Here is a 19,574-nt window from a genome sequence, read left to right on the forward strand (position 1 = left end):
TTCATAAATAAATAAATAAAGATGTTTTCATTACTACAAGGAAGTAGTGTGCACATCATTAGGAGGTAAACATCATTCAGTAACCATCACAGCATTTGGGGTGGGTAATGGCTAATTGCCTGGTGTGGAATAAGGCTGCCTTTGTTCACATCCTGGCTCCACACCTGTGTGACCCTGGAAGATGATCCCTCCTTCATATAAGGTTAATGACTGTGTACATGAGGTTGCTGTGATGATTAAACAAGATAACACAGTTGGTAACAAACTTCTAAAAAGATTAGCACATAATACACACTCACATGGACTAAGTATATGAATATAAACTTTCTAATGAAACGGATCTAAACATCACAAGTACAATTACTTGTATCTACATTAAAGATTTAGTATTCTTAAACCTATTTTAAATCTTTTGTGAACATATTTCTGTCCATACAATTCTCAAAAAAATATATTCTATATAAACTTTCCTTTCATTAAGAAAGGTGAAAATAACATTAATACCTGGAACACGTGAATTATAATTTTTAAATAATTTTAATGACATGTCAAAGTGATACTTCATGGTTTCAAAAATCACTTTCATGACATGTTCACATTTATGTCCTTAACATCTTCAAATAAAACAAATCTCCATGGTTTAAAAATTACCAAATATTTTTCCTGTGAGGGCTGTCCTTATCCTATCCTCCCTCTTTATTCTCTGGGGTTCTTTTCCTGATGCTCACTGTAAAAAAAAAATTCAAAATACACGAAAGCATATAAAGTACAATCTTCACATAATCCTGGGAGACGAACACTTAAGAATTTGGAGTACATTCTTCCAGATTTACTTTCTTACAGATACCAACATGTACATTAGTGGGTGGATCAATCAATGACTAGAGCTTTATTTTTATTTTTTTGGTGGCACTGGGGATTGAACTCAGGGCCTCAAGTTTGCTAGGCAGGAGCTCTTATTGCTTGAACCACTCCACCAGCCCTATTTTTGTAATATTTTAGTTAAATTACATTGTAACAATTAAAATGGATAGGATTTTACCATTTCATTCATTTATATTTTCATTTTAGACCTTAGAATAATTTTGCCACTTTAAAATTACTCCAGCATTTGTTCTTTGTTCTGAGACATACTACTGAATACACCCAAGATTGATTTAATTCAGAGTCCAAATTCTGGGCTCAAGGTGTGGCTCAAGTGGTAGAATGCCTGCCTAAGCTGGTGTGAATCCCTGAGTTCAAACCCAAGTACTGCCAGAGTCTAAATTCTAAAAGTGTTCATACGGGGAATAAAAACAATGACCTAATGTAAGTTCTTCTGAGGGCAAGTGGAGTGGCTCAAGTGATAGTGCACCTGTCTAGCAAGTCTGAGGTTCTGAGTTCAAACCCCAGTACCACCAAAGTCTTAAGCACTTTTAAGTACAAACTATAATAAAAACACATACATATAAATGAATATAGTGTGTTCTCCTTTCAACACAATCCCCAAAACTGAAATTCTCACATCAAAACCTTAATACTTTAAAGGCACTGCCAACATCAAAACTCTTTTAAATGAATTCTTGAGCAAATTAACACTGAGAAAGTAGGCTTGGCAGTGCTACCACACTTAATATAGTCACTATAATTAATGTTAAATTACAATTTACTAATTAACTTAGAATTTATTTCATCTTAAACTTGTAAATGACAGAATTTGTTTTCTATTTTTTAAAAATATGAAAGTCCTATTTATGAGAGCAAATAAAAAAACTAAATGACCACGTTGAGATAAAATGACAGGCAGTTGACCTTCTAGACATTCCAAACCTTGCTACCAGTGCTCTCCAATAATAAAACATAAACCACATATGAAACTTTTAAATCTTCTGTGGTCACATTTTTTTAAGATGAAAATAATATATTTAAATACATCCAAAATATTATCATTTCAACTTATAATGAATATTAAAAATTAATGAGAATCAACCATTTTTTCTTCTGATGAAGTGTTCAAAATCCAGTGTGCATTTATACTTACATTACATCTCAATTCAGACTAGTGACAGTTCAAGACCCTCTGTGTGGTCTAGGTATCTTTATCTAGCCAGAAGGGCAAGAGACAGGGTGTCCCTACATGTAGCCCAGCCTGGCCTAGAAACTGCGATCCTCCTGTCTTTGCCTCCTGAGTGCTGAGAAGGACTATAATTTCCTTCATGTGTTTTTAAACTTAAATCTGCTACACTGGATAAAGTACTTACATCAGTGAGTAATACTTGTTTATGAAGGAGAAAAATGAGGGCTCTGAGCTGGCAGGCCTGATTCTAGTAGAAAGGTGCTTTCATCTGGAACACTAAGAATGTCAAGGAATGCAAGATGCAGAGACAGACAAGGCAGAATTCATTCCCCTGGCATTTCAAAACATCTTTTTTTCTAAATGTACCTAATGTTTTAAACTACCAACTCATGACAATGGTTGTGCCCTAAGAAAAGAACCAGAAGGGAAGCTTCAAGTGTATTTATAATTATTTTTTAAATTGAGGGTGTACATCAGTGTTCTTTATGTTATTCTCTACACGCCTGTGAATGTGGGCAATATTCTGTATTTTAACAACTTTTAAATTCTCATCTTTAATTGCGCTCCTTGGCTGCTAAGTGAAACCGAATAGTTTTAATATGTTCTCTTTTGTAAATTTTCTGTGTGTGTATCCACTGAGATCTGAGTGCTTTTATTTTAGGGGTTTGAACTCAAGGCCTTCACCTTGAGTCACTCCACTAGCCTTTTTTTGTGAAGGGTTTTTTCCAAGATAGGGTCTCACGAACTATTTGTTTGGGCTGGCTTTGAACTACATCCTTCTGATCTCTGCCTCCTGAACCATCAGCGCCCAGCTTGATCTCAGTGCTTTTATCACCAGTTGTCATGACCTGTTTTCATTTAGTTTTATTTTATTTTGGCAGTACCGCAATGAAGTGATGGAAACACTGAACTCAAGAGTTTTGCACTTGCTTGGCAGGCACTCTATCACTCCAGCCATCCTCCAGCCCATGACCTATTTTTAAACTGAATGTATGAATCTTTTACAATCTTTTTGAGTGTTTCTCTTACATCTTTTAAGGGATAAACAAATAGATACTGGCCTCATGTAGCGTCATTAAAACAAAATACTTTGAAGAGACACAATTTGATTTGAATGCTTCAAATCTTGCATGTATGTGTTTTGGGTACAAAATTGCAAGCACTATCTGGTACCACAGGATTATTTTTTACAAAATAATTTCACTGTTATATTTAATCTTTTATAACATTTTTGAGATTTTAAAAATTATAATAAATATTCATATAAATACATTTTGAATATATCTTTCCACTATGATTTTTTTATTTCAAAAAAAAATGAAAGGGACTAACAGTTCATGGATGGCAACCCAGTCAAGCCTTTTAAAAAAGAGAATTCTATTTGATTTCTTCTCAATGAGAAGACCCCCTTCTCACTGTAACAGAGAGACAGGCAAAAGATACCGTACTGAACATTGATACATGCACAAGAAATTACCTTGCAAATAATCTGCCAGGTCTCCACCATTGCAATACTGATACATAAAAGAAAAAATTATCAAAATAAGGACAATGATTTAATTCTCAGTTGATTTTAATTTTAAAAATCACTTGTATGTAATATAAATATAGCCGAAAAACATATCATTACATAATCAAAATGTTTAAATTTTATATTCCTTATAAAGTAGAATCTAAATTCGCAAATCAACTTAATTTAAAATTTCCAATAACGGAGTGGGGTAGGTAAGGGAGGGGGCAGGGGGAACCGGGGGAGAAATGACCCAAACATTGTATGCACATATGAATAAAAGAAAAAAAAATTAAATTATGAGGTAATAGAAAATCTGAATTGACCTGTAACTAGAAGGAACTTTAATTAGTAGTCAAAATCTCCCAATAAATAAAAACTCTGAACCCCCCCAAAAAAATTTCCAATAATAACCTACTATCAATCTTAAAGTGTATTATTAATTAAAAGAAATTTGAAATAAATTAAACAGAAGCTGATATAATACTGACCTCCATTACCAGAAAAACAGAGTTGGGTAATTCCTACAAAGTAAACATATAAAATATCAGAGAAAAAAAAAATGAAACAATAAGTTTAAAAATAATGACAGTTAATGAAAAATACTTTTCATTATTAAATAAATTCATTAAACTCATCAGAAAGAGAAATTTAAAATTTCAACAAATAATTTACGTATCTCCTAAGTCTAGTAAAGTAGTTGTTTTTTTCCTCAGTGGCACTGGAGTTTGAACTCAGAGTGTCACATTTGCTAGGCAGGCACTCTACCATGTGAATTACTCTGCCAGTTGTTTTGTGTTTGGTATTTTCAAGGTATAAGAGTCTCTCAGAACTATTTGCCCAGGCTGGCTTCAAACTGCAATCCTCCTGATCTCTGCCTCCTCAGTAGCTAGGATTACAAGTGTGAGCCACTGGTGTCCAGCCCTCAAATCAAGATTTTTATGATACCAATCTAGTCATCAAGAAATTCAATTCTCGACACTTTGAAAAGTTTAAGAGTTGGGTAGCAAAATGATTTACAATCTTCCCTTGCAACACTAAGCTCACAAACTGATTTCTGAAAATTCGTGACACCGGATGAGTAGTTTCTTGTTTTTCTGACTTTTATGTTTATCTGGGGCAGTCACATTAGCAGGAAATTGTTGGCAAAGGGAAGATATTTTATCACACGTTACACAAAGACATGTTCCAAGATTTTTAGGAATTGTTCGAGAAATAGCTCCAGATCTGTTGCTTGGCTAAGTAATTCAAAGACTGATTAGCTGGCTCTGCAATGTTAATTTTTATAATGTTAAGTAAATTTTAAGTTGGGTTTCCCTATGGCTTAATTTAAGCCAGTACTTAAATGTGATTCAAAATATACTGCTCCCAAGTAACACTGGACTTCACCAACATCCTAAACTCAAAAATAAGCATTCTATGGGAAAACAAGAGGAGCAGGGCAGAAAGGGGGCATTTTAGATCAGTCCTACTCAGAAGTCAGTTCAAGAACCAGTGCTAGTCAGAGAATTATTTCACAGGGGCCCACATGGGAGATACATAGAAACTGACAGTAAGAATATGAAAAGGTTTAAAGCAACACCTCAAAATAATTTTGTCTAACTTTGAACCTAATAATAAAACTTTGGGCTGTATGTGTAGCTCACCAGTAGAGTGCTTGCCTAGCATACAAAAGTCCCTGGGTTCCATACCCAACCCATCCCTTGCACCACAAAACAAAACAATGTCTAAAAGTGTGCATGTTTGTAGGCCCTTTTAAATTTCATTTTTATTGTAATTTACTGTTACTGTATCTCACAAAAGTACCCATTCACCCCAATCAAAAATAAAAACTGGTGCTTAAGAACAGCAAATCTAGTGCCCTCTTGCTGCAATGAGGATCAGCACAAGAGCTACCATGGAGTGTTTCACTATCATCAAGAGGCTGGAGGCACAAAATAAATAAAGAGGCTGCACAGTGCAATTCAAGACCTGAATGTAAAATTATGTCTATAAGAAACTCAGGGTCTTAGGGTAACTTGCTCTACACTTCACTTATTTCTCAAAGAGGACCAGATAAAAAAATGGAAACACATCATGCCCAGTTCTTTAATCCCAGAAGTATACAGAAATTTCCAAGAATGGTGATGGCATTTACTCTTTGCTAAGGAAGAAGGAACCAGCTCCTGTCACAGCAGAATCCCAACTTGGGGGAGTTAAACAGATGCATAACAGCAGAGCTACCCTAAAAAAAGCAGGAGAGAGGTGGAGAACAGCCAAAGTCCAGCAGGCTAGAAGATCAGGTCTGTAAGAAATAAACACCTCCTTCCAGGGCACGGTGGCGCATGCCTGCGATCCCAGCAATCAGGAGGGTGAGGCAGGAGGACTGTTGATTTCCAGGTCAGCCTGGGCTACAAAGTGAGGTCCAGGCCAGCCTGGAAGACCCTGTCTTGAAGGAGGGAGGGAGGAAGGGAGGAAAGAAGGAAGGGAAAGAGGAAAGAAGGAAGGCTTTGGTTTATTTCTTTGTATCAGAAATAAACCATGTATATTTTTAAGAGTTAAATCATCTCTATCATGAACCAGATAGTTTTTAATCACAAAATCTGGTCAAATCCAGACCAAAATGTCATATTAACCCTAAAAATACTTTCAACAGTATTTTCCTAAGTATGAAGTACACAATATTATCTCAAATCAATTTTTCTTAATAGCACATTATAGCTTACTGCAGAGAACAGAGAGCTGGGAATACTTAAGAGAAGGTTTAACAGCTATCAATAATTTCTACTCACTCATATTTGGTTTTCACAATTTTGAGGTTTTTTGTTTGTTTGTGGTTTTTTGACAGTACTAGGGATTGAACTCAGGGCCTTCAAAGGCCCCACCACTTGTCCCACATCCCCACTACTTTTGCTTTTAGTTTGTTTTTCAGGTAGAGTCTTGCACTTTTGCCTGGACCAGTCTGAGACTGCAATCCTCCTACCTTCACCTCTTGAGTAGCTGGGATTATAAGCATGTGCCATCATGCCTGGGTTGGTAGTCATGGTTTTGAAGATACACATTAACTACTTAATTTTCTTCACTCATTCATTCATTCATCTAATAAATAATAAATGAAACAGAAAGCTTTTTAATATCCTTGACCTCTCCTGCAAACTTTTCTTTGTCTACCTTCAAAGCAATGAAGATCTCCACAAAGTTAACCATTCTTTCCATACCCTCTCCTTTCATACCCCCTTTACAAAACAGTTCACTTTTTTTTAATGAAGTACTTAAGTAATCTGTAACATAAGTAACTACAAGTGAAAGGAAAGAGTAAATAAAGAAAAAGTGGTTTGTTTTTTTCCCTAAGAGAACCAATCAAAAGTCACCTATAGACACATCAAAACCCATGTGGTTTAGACACAGGAGAACTTAGAAGAGGTATTTGTAGGATAAGAAAGGCTGAGAAGTGAGGCCCATATAATCTGTGAGCCAGACCACTAAGGGTTGCCACAGCTACACACATGTTCTGTTTTCCTAGTATCTGGAAATCCTCACTCAACACTCCTCTTTAGCACTTCCATCAATAAAACCAGTCAGAGGAATTTCATTCTATCATTCCTTACTCAAATTCCTTAATAAGGCTAAAAACCTAATTACTGAAAAGAAAGAAAAAGGATGTTATTATGAACAATTGTATGACAATACATGAAAATTTAGATGAATAAAATTTTTTGATGAAAAATACAAAACTGGTGACAGAAAATTTCCAAAGGCCAATAGCTATTAGAGAAATTTAATTTATTAAAAACCTTTCCACAGAGGAATTCTCATTTCAGTATAATCTCAATCAAAATCACATATGATTTGTGTGTGTGTAAACTGACAAGCTTATTCTAAAATTTGTATTGAAGTGCAAAAGGCCAAGAATACCTAGATATGATCTGGAAGAAGAAAAATTAAAATCAGAGAACTTATTCTACTAGGTATTAAGGCTTAACTACAGTAAGAAAAAAACAGTGTTGTAAAAGTTTAGCAACAGAAGAGTCCCAAAATGGGCCCGCACCAATGTGGCCACTCATATATAACAAAGGAGACACTACCACACAGAAGGGAATAAATACAATGGGTCAACTGGCTGTCCACTTTTATTTTTTTGCAGGGGAGTGGGAATGGGTAGGGGTAGTACTGGGTCTGAACTCAGGGCCTTGTTCTTGCTAGACAGGAGCTCTACTCACTGTCCATTTGTAAAAGTGAATGAGTCTTGACCTCTACTTCATGACATACACAAAAATCACTTCCAGCTGGGTGCCCATGGCTCACACCTGTAATTCTAGCTACTCAGGAAGCAGAGATCAGAAGGATCTTGGTTCAAACCCAGCCTGGGCAACAAAAGTGATACCCTATCTCAAAAATAACCAATACCAAAAAAAAGGCAGTGGACTGGCTCAAGTGATAGAGCACTTGCTTAGCAAGTGTGAGGCCTTGAGTTCAAACCCTAGTACCACCACCACCAACAACAAAAAAATCACTTCCAGGAGGATTATAGAGCTAAATGTGAATGAAAAAACAATAAAGAATTTAGGGAAAACACATAGGAAAATATCTTCATGTCTCCAAGGTAGGCAGAGAAAGTCTTCTTAAATATGATATAAACACACTAAATATAAAACCAAGAAACAATAACCTAACCTAAATTAAGAACTTAATTTAGTTCTCATTAAAATAAACTACTGAATAAAGACAGAACACTGAAGCCTATTAAATAGAGGGGAGAAGGATAAGGGATAATGATGGTGGGTATAAACCTAACCAATGTGCACTGTAACCACATATGGAAATATCGCAATGAAACCCCCTGTAAAACTATTATATGCTAATAAAAATGTTTAAAAAATTAGAAATAAGTAAAAAATAAACTACTAAGTAAAAAAGTCACAGTGTGGGATAGGTCATTTACAATACATGTATCTGGCAAGACTCACACATACAATATACAAAGAATTCCAACAAAATCAGTAACAAAGACAACTCAATGGAAAAATAGGCAAGAGACTTCCACAGGAATTTCAAAGATATTTTAAATCGCTAATAAAAACTTTAAAAATGTGCTCCAATCAGTAGTCAACAGGAAGGTGTTACTTAAAATCATAATTAGATACCCTCACCAGAATGGCTAAACTGCCAAGTATTAGGCAAAGATGTGGAGCAACTAGACTCGTCAAACAATTGCTGGTAGGAGTGTAAAGCAATGCACTGGCAGTATCTAATACAGTTGGGCATATACAGACCCTAAAATCTAGAAATTCTGCTAGAGATTGCTGCTTGCAAGATCCATTTCAACATGAAGGAATGGTGATGAGGAACCAAAGGAGAAACCATGGCAACAAGCCATTATCACTTCTGCTATAAGCCTCTTAAGGTGGCACTGGGAATGGGAGAGTGTAAAAAGTAACATAAAATCATCCAGGTATGGTGGTACACATCTGTAATCCTAGCTACTCAGGCCAGCAAAAAGTTTATGAGACCCCATCTCAACCAATAAAAAGCTGGATACAGACAGCCCTGTCATCCCAGTCATGAGAGAAGTATAAATAGGAGAATGGCGGCTGAGGCTCTTTTTTGCTTAAGTTATTTTTTGGATAGGGTCTGTTGTTTTTTGCCTCTGACTGTGATCCTCCTACTTACACCACCCTTCTACCTGGGATCACAGGCACATGCCACCATGCATGGCTTCAAAGTTGCATGCTTTAAAAAAATGTTGAGTGTATGTATACATGCATACATGTATTGAAAAAGGCAAAAAAAAGGAGGTCACAAAGGAGATACAACAGTAGTTTCTTCTGAAAAAAGGAAATAATTATAAAAAATGCTCTTTTTTGGAAATGCAAATTAATACCACGCTAAGATTCCACCTCACCCCTGTTAGAATAGCCATCATCAGCAACACCACCACCAACAGGTGTTAGCGAGGATGCAGGGAAAAAGGAACCCTCTTACACTGTTGGTGGGAATGTAGACTAGTACATCCACTCTGGAAAAAAATTTGGAGGCTACTTAAAAAGCTAGACATCGATCTACCATTTGATCCAGCAATACCACTCTTGGGGATATACCCAAAAGACTGTTACTCCAGAGGCACCTGCACACCCATGTTTATTGCAGCACTATTCACAATAGCCAAGTTATGGAAACAGCCAAGATGCCCCACCACTGATGAATGGATTAAGAAAATGTGGTATCTATACACAATGGAATTTTATGCAGCCATGAAGAAGAACGAAATGTTATCATTCGCTGGTAAATGGATGGAATTGGAGAACATCATTCTGAGTGAGGTTAGCCTGGCCCAAAAGACCAAAAATCGTATGTTCTCCCTCATATGTGGACATTAGATCAAGGACAAACACAACAAGGGGATTGGGCTTTGATCACATGATAAAAGCAAGAGCACACAAGGGAGATATGAGGATAGGTAAGACACCTAAAAAACTAGCTAGCATTTGTTGCCCTTAACGCAGAGAAACTAAAGCAGATACCTTAAAAGCAACTGAGGCCAATAGGAAAAGGGGAACAGGTACTAGAGAAAAGGTTAGATCAAAAAGAATTAACCTAGAAGGTAACACCCACGCACAGGAAATCAATGTGAGTCAATGCCCTGTATAGCTATCCTTATCTCAACCAGCAAAAACCCTTGTTCCTTCCTATTATTGCTTATACTCTCTCTACAACAAAATTAGAAATAAGGGCAAAATAGTTTCTGCTGGGTATTGGGGGGGAGAGGGAGGGGGTGGAGTGGGTGGTAAGGGAGTGGGTGGGGGCAGGGGGGAGAAATGAACCAAGCCTTATATGCACATATGAATAATAAAAGAAAACAAAAGAAAAATAAAAATAAAAAATAAAATAAATAAAAATGCTCTTTTTTTACTTTCTATACTGTTTAGACCATTTGAACTATTTTCATACTAAGAAATTAATACTTTTGTAATACAAAAAATAAAATGAATTTTTAAAAAGGTGGATATTATGAGCAGAATTCTCTCCAGCAGAATTCAGATAACTAAAGGCAAAGCGGAGAAAGCAACAGTATGAAACAAAGCAATAGAAAAGAATTAAATAACAAAGAAAGATTAAAAGAGAAATTGCCAGAAAAATCCCATCTCTATGCCACATTTCTTCATTCATTCTCCAATCTTTAGGCAACTCTTTTATGGGTTATCTCACAGGAAAAGAGGAGTTAAAAAAACACCATTCCTACAATCCTTAGACTTATTTTCCTTGGGGCTACCAGATACTGGATGGCCTGATTGTAGTAGGGACAAAATAATCATGCCCATTTTAGGAGGGGATAGTATTAACATGGAGAAAAGTGTCTTGCTCATGATCCTAAGTGAGCTTGCTATAAGAACAGTATTCTAAGCCAGGTCTCATTCACATCTAGGGTTCTTCACCTTAGATCATTTCTTAGTCCATTCTGCTATAATTAAATACCACAGTCTGGGTAGCTTAGTAACAGAAATGTATTTCTCAAAATTCTGAAAGCTATGAAGTCCATCAAGGCACAGAAAGATTTGGTGTCTGCTGCGGAACCACTTCTAGTTCACAGCCAGACATCTTCTCCATCCTCATATGGTAGAAGGGACAAGGCAGCTCTATTCTCCTTGGATTGTATTTTCTTATCAATTTTTGAGAGGATTTATATATTTAGCTATTTTAGATATAAGCCTGTGTTCCAAATATTTTCTCAAACTCTCATTTGTCAATCACCCTGTTTTTGCATTTTACTGAGGTATAATTTACATACATTAATACACACTTATTTAAGTGTACATACAGTTCACTGAGTTGCAACAAATTTATACACCAATGTGATTAGCCTTCAAGTCAAAATACATAACCTTTTCCCAGAACATTTTCTCACACCCCTTTCTCATCAACAGAGAGGAACCTCTGTTCTAGTTTTCCTAATTTCTAGCTTTTGAAATTCACAAAAACAGATGCATAGTGGCTTCTTTTTCTCTATGTTTGAGATTCATGTTATAATATATACTATCTGTTCCATTTATTTATCAATTTATTCATAGTATTATTTGCCATCAAACAAGCTTTAAAATTTTTTCATGTCTCTACCTTTTATAGCTTCTGAGCGTTTTCTCTTAATTTAAAATGTTTGTCTTTCTAGGCTGGAGGTATGGCTCAAGTGGTAGAGCACCTACCTAGCAAGCATGAAGCCCTGAGTTCAAACCCCAATACTGCTAAATAAAGTAAAATAAAATAAATAAATAAATAAAATGTCTTTCTACCCCTTGAAGTATATACTGTCATCCAAGCCTGTAATGCATTTGGAAATTACTTTGGCGAACGATAAGAATGAGATTCCAACTTTATTTTTTCTCGGATGTCTGTTTTGCCAGTACCATCTATTAAATGAATCACCTTTTTCTTGCTATGCTAAAAACTACCAAGAGGTGGATATTTACCCTGTTCATGTGGGCAGGTTTAGTATACCTGTTAATACTTATCTCATGCCCAGAATACTCAAGATTTATCATTCAAAAACAGAGATGACTTCACTCTCCTGTTTTTGCACTATCCTTAGATAAAGATCACATCTGGTCCCCACAAACCTTTCCAGCATCATACTCTCTTGCTCATTCTTGTACTCTGGCCTTCTCCCAGGTCCTCAAACTCAGTGATCTTTTCTGTCTCTGACCTTTACTCAAGACTTCAACAGTGTGGGAAGCTCAGTTGCTCTTCTTCCACAACCCCTTAAACCTAGCCTTCTCCCACTCATCGATCAAGTCTATTTAAATATCATTTTTTTCAGGAAGCCTTCTCCCCAGCCCCACTACAAGAGTTGATGTTATTTAACAACTTTTGTACTAGGCACTGACTTGTACTACTTGGTGCCCTCTATCTATAGAGACTAAGACAAACTACACAAACAGCTCTGAGGAGAATGGAATTTCAACTAGGGAATGTGAAATGAGTTCAGACTTTACAGAACTTTTTCTCCTTTTTATACAGCTTTGAATTTCTCAAATGAAGGAACAAATTATACCTATTTAAACAGGTAATAACATATACCCACATGTATATTCATGTATTCATGAATTCATGTATTCTGTGCTTGGGAATTTAAATTTCAAATTTTTTAGCAGTCATACTCTGTAATTTAATATTTAGTTAAATATTTTGTGATATATGACATGAAAAATGACATTAAAAAGTGTATCTAGGAAAAAAAAAAGACAAAAAAAATCTTTATCTAGAACAGTTTATTTTGTCTTACCCCACTAAAATTAAGCACACAGAGAAAAAGGACTTTGTTTTACTCACCACTTTATTTCTAGCAATCAGAACAATGCCCGGCATAAAATAACCACTCACAAACTTGCAAAATGAATGAAGTTGAATAATGCAAATGAAGACAGAGAAGTTTTTAGCTAGAAATACATATAACACATAACACATAACATGTCCATTGGTATACTAGAATTCAACTGTCCAGACTAATAAACAAAACAAAAGAAAAAAATATAAAAGTGTGATTCTAGTATGTAAAGGAAGGTTTCTGTTCTGTAACATAACAGCCCCTAAATATAAGCCACCTACTTCATCTGATGTTCTACTAAGAAGACAGTAGTTTTTCTCCAAAAGTGGACTCCTAAAAGAATTTTCAAGAATAATTCTAACCATAGAGAAATTCTGCCTTAGGAAATTACTTTAGAACCCAGCTTTTCCACTTCCAAATAAAATGTAACTTTACTGTACGCCATATAGATAGATAGATAGATAGATAGAGATAGAGATAATGAGTATGTATAGCATCCTTTTCATTTTCCCTAATTTCTAAGATTTACAAATGTTGTTTTCATAATAAAAAAAAAACCAACTAATTTTTAAATAGTCCACAATAGTCCCTTCCACATCTATCACAGAAATGCTGGCTTTGGTGTCAGTATTCCTCTACTTAACCTAAACAATACTACCCCACAGTACATGATCAGTTGTTAATAAATTTACTCATCATGTAGCACATTATTTATTTTAGCATTTTAGCCTACTGCTCTGCTATTTAAACAATTTTTAATGTAACTCAAACTTGTCTTTTCAAAAGAGAATCGACAATTGTAAATTTCATTAAGAGTCACTTAAATTTTCATGAAAAGAATTTTAAAATTTTTTAAAGTTTTTTTTTAAAAATCCAAAATAAAGTACCTGAACATCATAGAGTGCTACAATATTTTCATGCTGAAGTTCCTGGTAAGGAAATTAAGAATGAAAAATATTAATATGCATTCTAGTAATTTAAATATAATATGCAAATAATATAATTTACATACATACACAAATACACTATATCTAGCATATTACACCTTTATTAATAACCTAGAAGAATTCAATCTACTAAAGAACAAAAAAAAAAGTGCCTGATCAAACTTTACTTGGGGTCTAATTGTATATTTTCACCACTGTAATTTTTTAGACTCCTAACAAAATGAGTATTTCTGTTTACAAAATAAATGCTAAAGTCAGTACAGTCACTATGACTGCAGACTTTCTATTAATCTTCAAATTTTAATATAAATTTTTATTGCCAATAGAGACATGAAATCTCAAAGAGCTTTTAAAAAGTAATTTGCCTGAAAGAAAACAAAGTATAATTCTTAGCTCAACTAGCTATAATTCTTAACAAAGAACTCTCCCACAGGTTTGTTTTTTTCTTTTTTCTTTTGATGGTACTGGGGTTTGAACTCAGGGCCTCATGCTTACTAGGCAGGCGCTCTACCACTTGAGCCACTCCACCAGCCCTTTATTTATGTTGGGTATTTTTGAGAGAGTGTCTCGCCAACTATTAGCCCAGGCTGACTTCAAACAGCAATACCTCTGATCTCTACTTCCCAAGTAGCTAGGATTACAGGTGTGAGCCACCAGCACCAGGCTCCACAGAACAGTTTTGAGGAAAGCTGGTGGAAAGTGTTGGATGAGGTTTCCAAGCTCATGTTTAGTCTGCGAAACAATGGGTTAAGTACACCAAAACTGGTAGAATTTTGCATTTTCTTTAATGAGCCAAGTGTTTTGTGACTATTTAAGTAGTTAATAGGATTTTTCAAATTTATCTGATCATGGAACCTGTTTTTCTGAAAGTATCTTTTGGATAATACTATAGGTTGAGTGATCTAAAGACCACCTCCAAGGAAAATAACTTTCAACTTATAAAGAAAAAAATATCCAAAGTCCCTCTACTCCTCTCAAAAAACTTAGTGGTAACATGAAGGGGTCAACAGAAGAGATAAAATAGGTATCAGATGCACCTGTTTGTCCCTCTTCTCAGTAATATAGGAACTAGAAAAAAGAAGAAGTTATGAGGCTAAACTCAATCTTCATAGAATTCCTCTAAGTTTGGCCAAGAGCCACAAACATCTACTCTTAAAAATAGCTTCAGAGTACTCAAAGTTTCAAAAACTCAAGCATGCAAAAATGAGGAGCAGCTGAAAATTCTCAAACTTGAACCCAATTACTAAAATTGCAAAGGTTATCGTCATGTATTCATTTAATTTCAATTAAGTTTTAGGCTAGCATGCAAATACTACATAAAGTAACATACCTTTAAGATTTTAATTTCCTTTCCAAGCAGTATTTGTGATTTTGACAAGTTCTTTTTATTAATACTTTTAATAGCTACCTCCCAATCAGTTTTCTGAAAAAGAAAAACAGTGTTACTCCTGGAAATTAATTGCACTGAAACAATTCAACAGAAAAAAAAAATCTGTAAGTACAAAGATGTTTTTAATAAATAAATGTATGGCACTGGAGAAAAAAATGAAAATGAACTTCAAACTCCACCAACAAGAAAACGATTTCATAAATTACAGTGTAACAAGCCAATGCCCCACAACACAGTCACTAAAAATGGTAAATATGATCACCACGTAGGAACTAATACTTAAGTGAAAGAAGAACACAGCTTGCATGTGTGATGAACACACAGCTAAATGTGTAATGAACTTGGAAGGTGATATGGTTAATTGAAAACATTTATTCTCTCAGCTGGATTACACGGCGTTCTAACTTTTTTCTTGATTTTTAAGTTATTTGCATAATAAATGAAAAAGAACAAAGAAAGCCCACTTTTAACATGCCCCTTGACAGCAATCGAAACAGCCAAAGCTTTAAGATCGTTTCCACGACCGATGTGTCTTCTCAAATTCTTTAGATTCAAAAACCTCCTATGACCCAATTTGCAAAATAGCAGAGGCTTTTTTTTTTTTTTAATGTTTTAAAGGCTTGAACATGAGTTCGTGTTTATTTGGATCAGCATTCAACTATCTTCCACCCGGAGCCAGTCTGGCCGAGGAGCGGGAGAAGAATGAGGATCTTTGGGGCGTAGGGAAACCAACGCTGGGGAAAATGATACCTCCCCGTTTGAGAAAGCCTCTAGCTAACGGGAAACCCGCCCATTTTCCAGTGGGCTGTGATAACCAACCTTAAAGGTGACAAGCCCTACATCCCAGGGCGGGGACCCCAAAGGTTCATCCATGCTGGAGCCTGGGAGGTGCATGGGACCCTGCAGCACGTCTTTGGGGGCCCTGGGTGGCCTCGGGTGGATGGCTTCTGCGGGCGGCACATCCCTGGGCGCACTGTGGTTACCAAGCACACAGGCGAGGGGACATCAGTGGCCGGGCGCCCATCGGTAGGTGGAGCGCTGCCTAGAGGCTCCGGCCTCAAAACAATCCTCCAACCACCAAAACAAATCCGCGACACTGACAGCGGCGCACAATGGCAGGCCTGGGCTGACTCCCTGGGCTTCGCCAACTTTCAAGACCACCCCTCCCCCACCCCCTCCACTCCGGTCTAGTCGCGGTCCAGGGGTCGCGGCCTCCCCGGGCCAGCTCGGCGGGCGGCGCTCACCTGGCGGTGCCGCCCCCGGAAGACCACGGCGAAGGCCCCGTGTCCCACGAGGTCCCTCTTGCTGTATTCGAAGTCGCCCACCACCTCCATGGCCGCGCCCCCGGGGCATACAGCGGGCGGCCCGGCAGTGCGGCGCGGCGAACCGGGATCAGCACCGCGGGCCCGCGGGTCCCGAGCGCGCCCGAGGGCGGCGGGACTGGGGCAGCCGCGGCCCCGGGCCCAGGCGGACGCTCATGCCGAGAGGCCGGAGCGGAAAGGAGGGAACCCGCCGCGCGGAGCCGGGGTCAGAGAGGCCTGGCCCAGCCCCAGTGGCTCCTCATGGCCCGGCCCGCCGCCGGCTGTCTGGTAAAGCGGCCTCGGCGCTGCCGGGCCAGGGGTGCCGCCGCCGTCACTGGGCGCCCCCGGAGCCGCACACGCACCCGAGAGAGGTGAAGGGCCCAGTCCTCCCCATCCCCAGTTCCTACGGCCACCTCGGCCCGCTCTGCCCGGGGCGCGACTGCTGTGGCGGCCGCCGCCCTAAAACCCCGCACAGCCGCGATCCCCGCGCCTGACTGGCTGCCTCGCGGCGGCGCCCAACGCACAGGCGCGCGCCGGCCGCTCCCGCGCGACTCCCGGCCCTCCGCGACGTCAGCACGTCTTGTAGGACGCAGCGCGCAGCCGGGCCCGCTCCATCCACCGAGAAAAGGAGTGCGCTCCCCGGAATGCGGCGCGCGCCGCCCCTGCGGGCCCACAGCCGCGCACTGCACAACCCTCTGTGGCCACGGCTGGTGAGCCACTTCGGCTTCGCACCGGCTCTTGGAGCAGATTGTGGCCGGCCACGCCCTGGCCTCCAGTCTGCTGGGAGGGAGGCGGGCTTCACAGGAGCCGGTGTTGCACTCCAGCTGGCTGCAGGCAGGTCGGGGTATCGCCTGTGCAGTGTAGACCCTAAGAGGACAAAGCAACTCCTAGCGCCTGGACTTTCCCATGCCCCCCTCAAAACTTCTCCCACCCCTCTTGAGCTCTGCTCACTCAGAGCCTCGAAAGAGATAGTCTGGCAGGGATTCTGCATCATTTTTGGGGGAAGGGAGGGGAGAAAAATGGGAGGGGACCCCTTAACCTCTGAGAAGCCAGTTACAGCTCAGAGAAATGCTTAACACAGTGACTCTATATCGCATGCCTTTCCGTGGGCTCCCCTAGCCCACTCAAGGTGTGCTGCCAGTTTGACCTCAGGCTCTCTTTTCTACCTGATTTTTAAGATTGTTCAAGTGACAAGGAACTTACTTGATAACTTTCCCTCAAGGAAGTGTCTTATGAAATCATTTTATATGCTTGAAAATGTCCTAGAAAACTCAGGCCCTGTAGTTCAGTGTGTATTTGGTTTTTTTAGAACTTTGCTTTGAGATTGTCTCTTATCACTTCAAATACATTGCCTATCTCTGCAAACCTATCTCTGAAAGGCAGACAAGGACCTTAAAAACCTCCAGCCTTGAGACTGTCTGCCAAATTCTGAGAGAAACTTGTCTTTGTCTTTCTGTTGCTAATCACACAATAGCCACAGACTGAGTAAGTGCATTAGTTCATTTTCCATTGCTATGACAAAATATCCAAGACCGGGTACTTTATAAGGAAGGGCGATTTATAGAGCTAGGAGTGGTGGTACACATTTGTAATCCCAGTATTTGGAAGGCTGTGATAGAAAAATCTCAAGTTCAAGGCCAGCCTGGGCAACATAATGAGCTCAAAGCTAGACTGGGGTACATAGACAGAGATCCTATCTCAAAAACACAAGGGCTCAGTGACAAAGTGCAAGGCCCTGGGTTTGACCTCCCGTGTGGGGGAGAGGAGAGGATTGATTTAGCTCACAATTTGAGAGGCTGATCATCTAGTAGCACCACCTCCAGCAAGGGACTCATGGACAAGAGCATTGTGAGGGGAGCCACTAAGAGAGGAAAAGACCACCCAAGGAAAAAGTCAAGGGGTGGGAAGGGACCAGTTTTACTCTTTCATAACAACTCACTCCAGAGAGAACTAATGGGTCCAGAAGATCTACATGAATTCCTTTAGAGGGCAGTGCCCCAATGACCTCTCACCAGCCTTCATCTCTTAAGGTTCCCACCACCTCCCCACCAGTACAGTGAGATCAAATTTCCAGCACACAATTTCTTGGGGGACACACTCAAATCCTATCCAAACCATAGAAAAGAGTTATGAAGAAAGGAGGTTTATTTTAGCTCACAGTTCTTGGTTCAACATTGAGGGACTGCATCTGGGGGTCACTTTCTTGCTGGCAGGATCCTGAGCTGGACAGCCAAACTGGCTTTTTTTTTTTTTTCCTGTGCTAGGGATCAGGCTTAGAGTCTCATACATGCTAAGCAGGTGTTCTGCCACTGAGCTACATCCTCCAAACTTCTTCTATAGCAGACCCACTCTCATAGCATCTTTCTTCCTCACATCCTCAAAAATAGGGCTTTGGTCAGGCATGGTGGCCTATAATCCTAGTTACTCAGGAGGAAGAGATAAGGAGGATCACAGACCAGCCCAGCCTGGGCATAAATGAAAGTCTCTGCTCAAAAAATACCTAAAGAAAAAAGGACTGAGGGCCAAGGTTCAAGTGGTAGAGTACCTGCCTAGTAAGCACAAGGCCCTGAGTTCAACCCCTAAATACTGAAAAAAAAATTGTAGGGCTTTTCCATTTCTGCTTCCACTACTGTATATCCCTACATAATCCTATCCTTATTTCAAAATCTGACCCAGGTTGTGGTGTTAGACACTGAAAATCTGCTCACATCCATACAAAGAATGATTTGGAGAAGTTTCCTTAGCTCATTGAAAGATCCTCTACAGTTTATCTTTAAATACAAGCATTTAAAGAGGATATAGGACTTAAAATGCCAAAATTCACTAAATAATAGCTCTTCAGGAGTATGTACCTTAGAGGCAGATAGGGCCCTGAACAAGTTACTTAGCCTCCCCTGCCTCAGTTTCCTCATCTGTAAATTGAAGATATGAACGGCCCTTTCCTCATTCAGTCATTAAGGGGATTAAATGAACTCAAAGTGTAAAGTGCTTGGAACACTGCCTTGCATGTACAAAGTACTATTTAAGTATTGGTGAAGTAAGTAAAGTGGCATCAAAGCCGGCCTTAGGCAGCTC

The 19,574-nt window shown here is 38.9% G+C and overlaps 1 protein-coding gene and 1 non-coding gene across 4 annotated transcripts in view; both read right to left on the reverse strand.

The window, feature by feature from the left end:
- Nucleotides 1-17,035, reverse strand: part of Ulk2 (unc-51 like autophagy activating kinase 2) — an 83,135-nt gene extending 66,100 nt beyond the window's left edge. For all 3 annotated transcript variants that reach the window (XM_074046718.1, XM_074046717.1, XM_074046719.1), the window contains exons 1-5: nucleotides 16,443-17,035; nucleotides 15,139-15,231; nucleotides 13,749-13,790; nucleotides 4,058-4,090; nucleotides 3,534-3,570 (exon numbers count right to left, since the gene is read on the reverse strand). In XM_074046718.1, the coding sequence (XP_073902819.1) occupies nucleotides 3,534-3,570; nucleotides 4,058-4,090; nucleotides 13,749-13,790; nucleotides 15,139-15,231; nucleotides 16,443-16,532 (295 nt within the window). In that variant the 5' untranslated portion in view covers nucleotides 16,533-17,035. The remainder of the gene's footprint in view (nucleotides 1-3,533; nucleotides 3,571-4,057; nucleotides 4,091-13,748; nucleotides 13,791-15,138; nucleotides 15,232-16,442) is intronic.
- Trnat-agu (transfer RNA threonine (anticodon AGU)) lies at nucleotides 14,265-14,337 on the reverse strand. The gene has a single exon. It is a non-coding gene; the product is annotated as a tRNA-Thr (tRNA).
- Nucleotides 17,036-19,574: the final 2,539 nt, after the last annotated feature.

Source organism: Castor canadensis, chromosome 11 (assembly GCF_047511655.1).
Source record: "Castor canadensis chromosome 11, mCasCan1.hap1v2, whole genome shotgun sequence".
NCBI classification, from domain to species: Eukaryota; Metazoa; Chordata; class Mammalia; order Rodentia; family Castoridae; genus Castor; species Castor canadensis.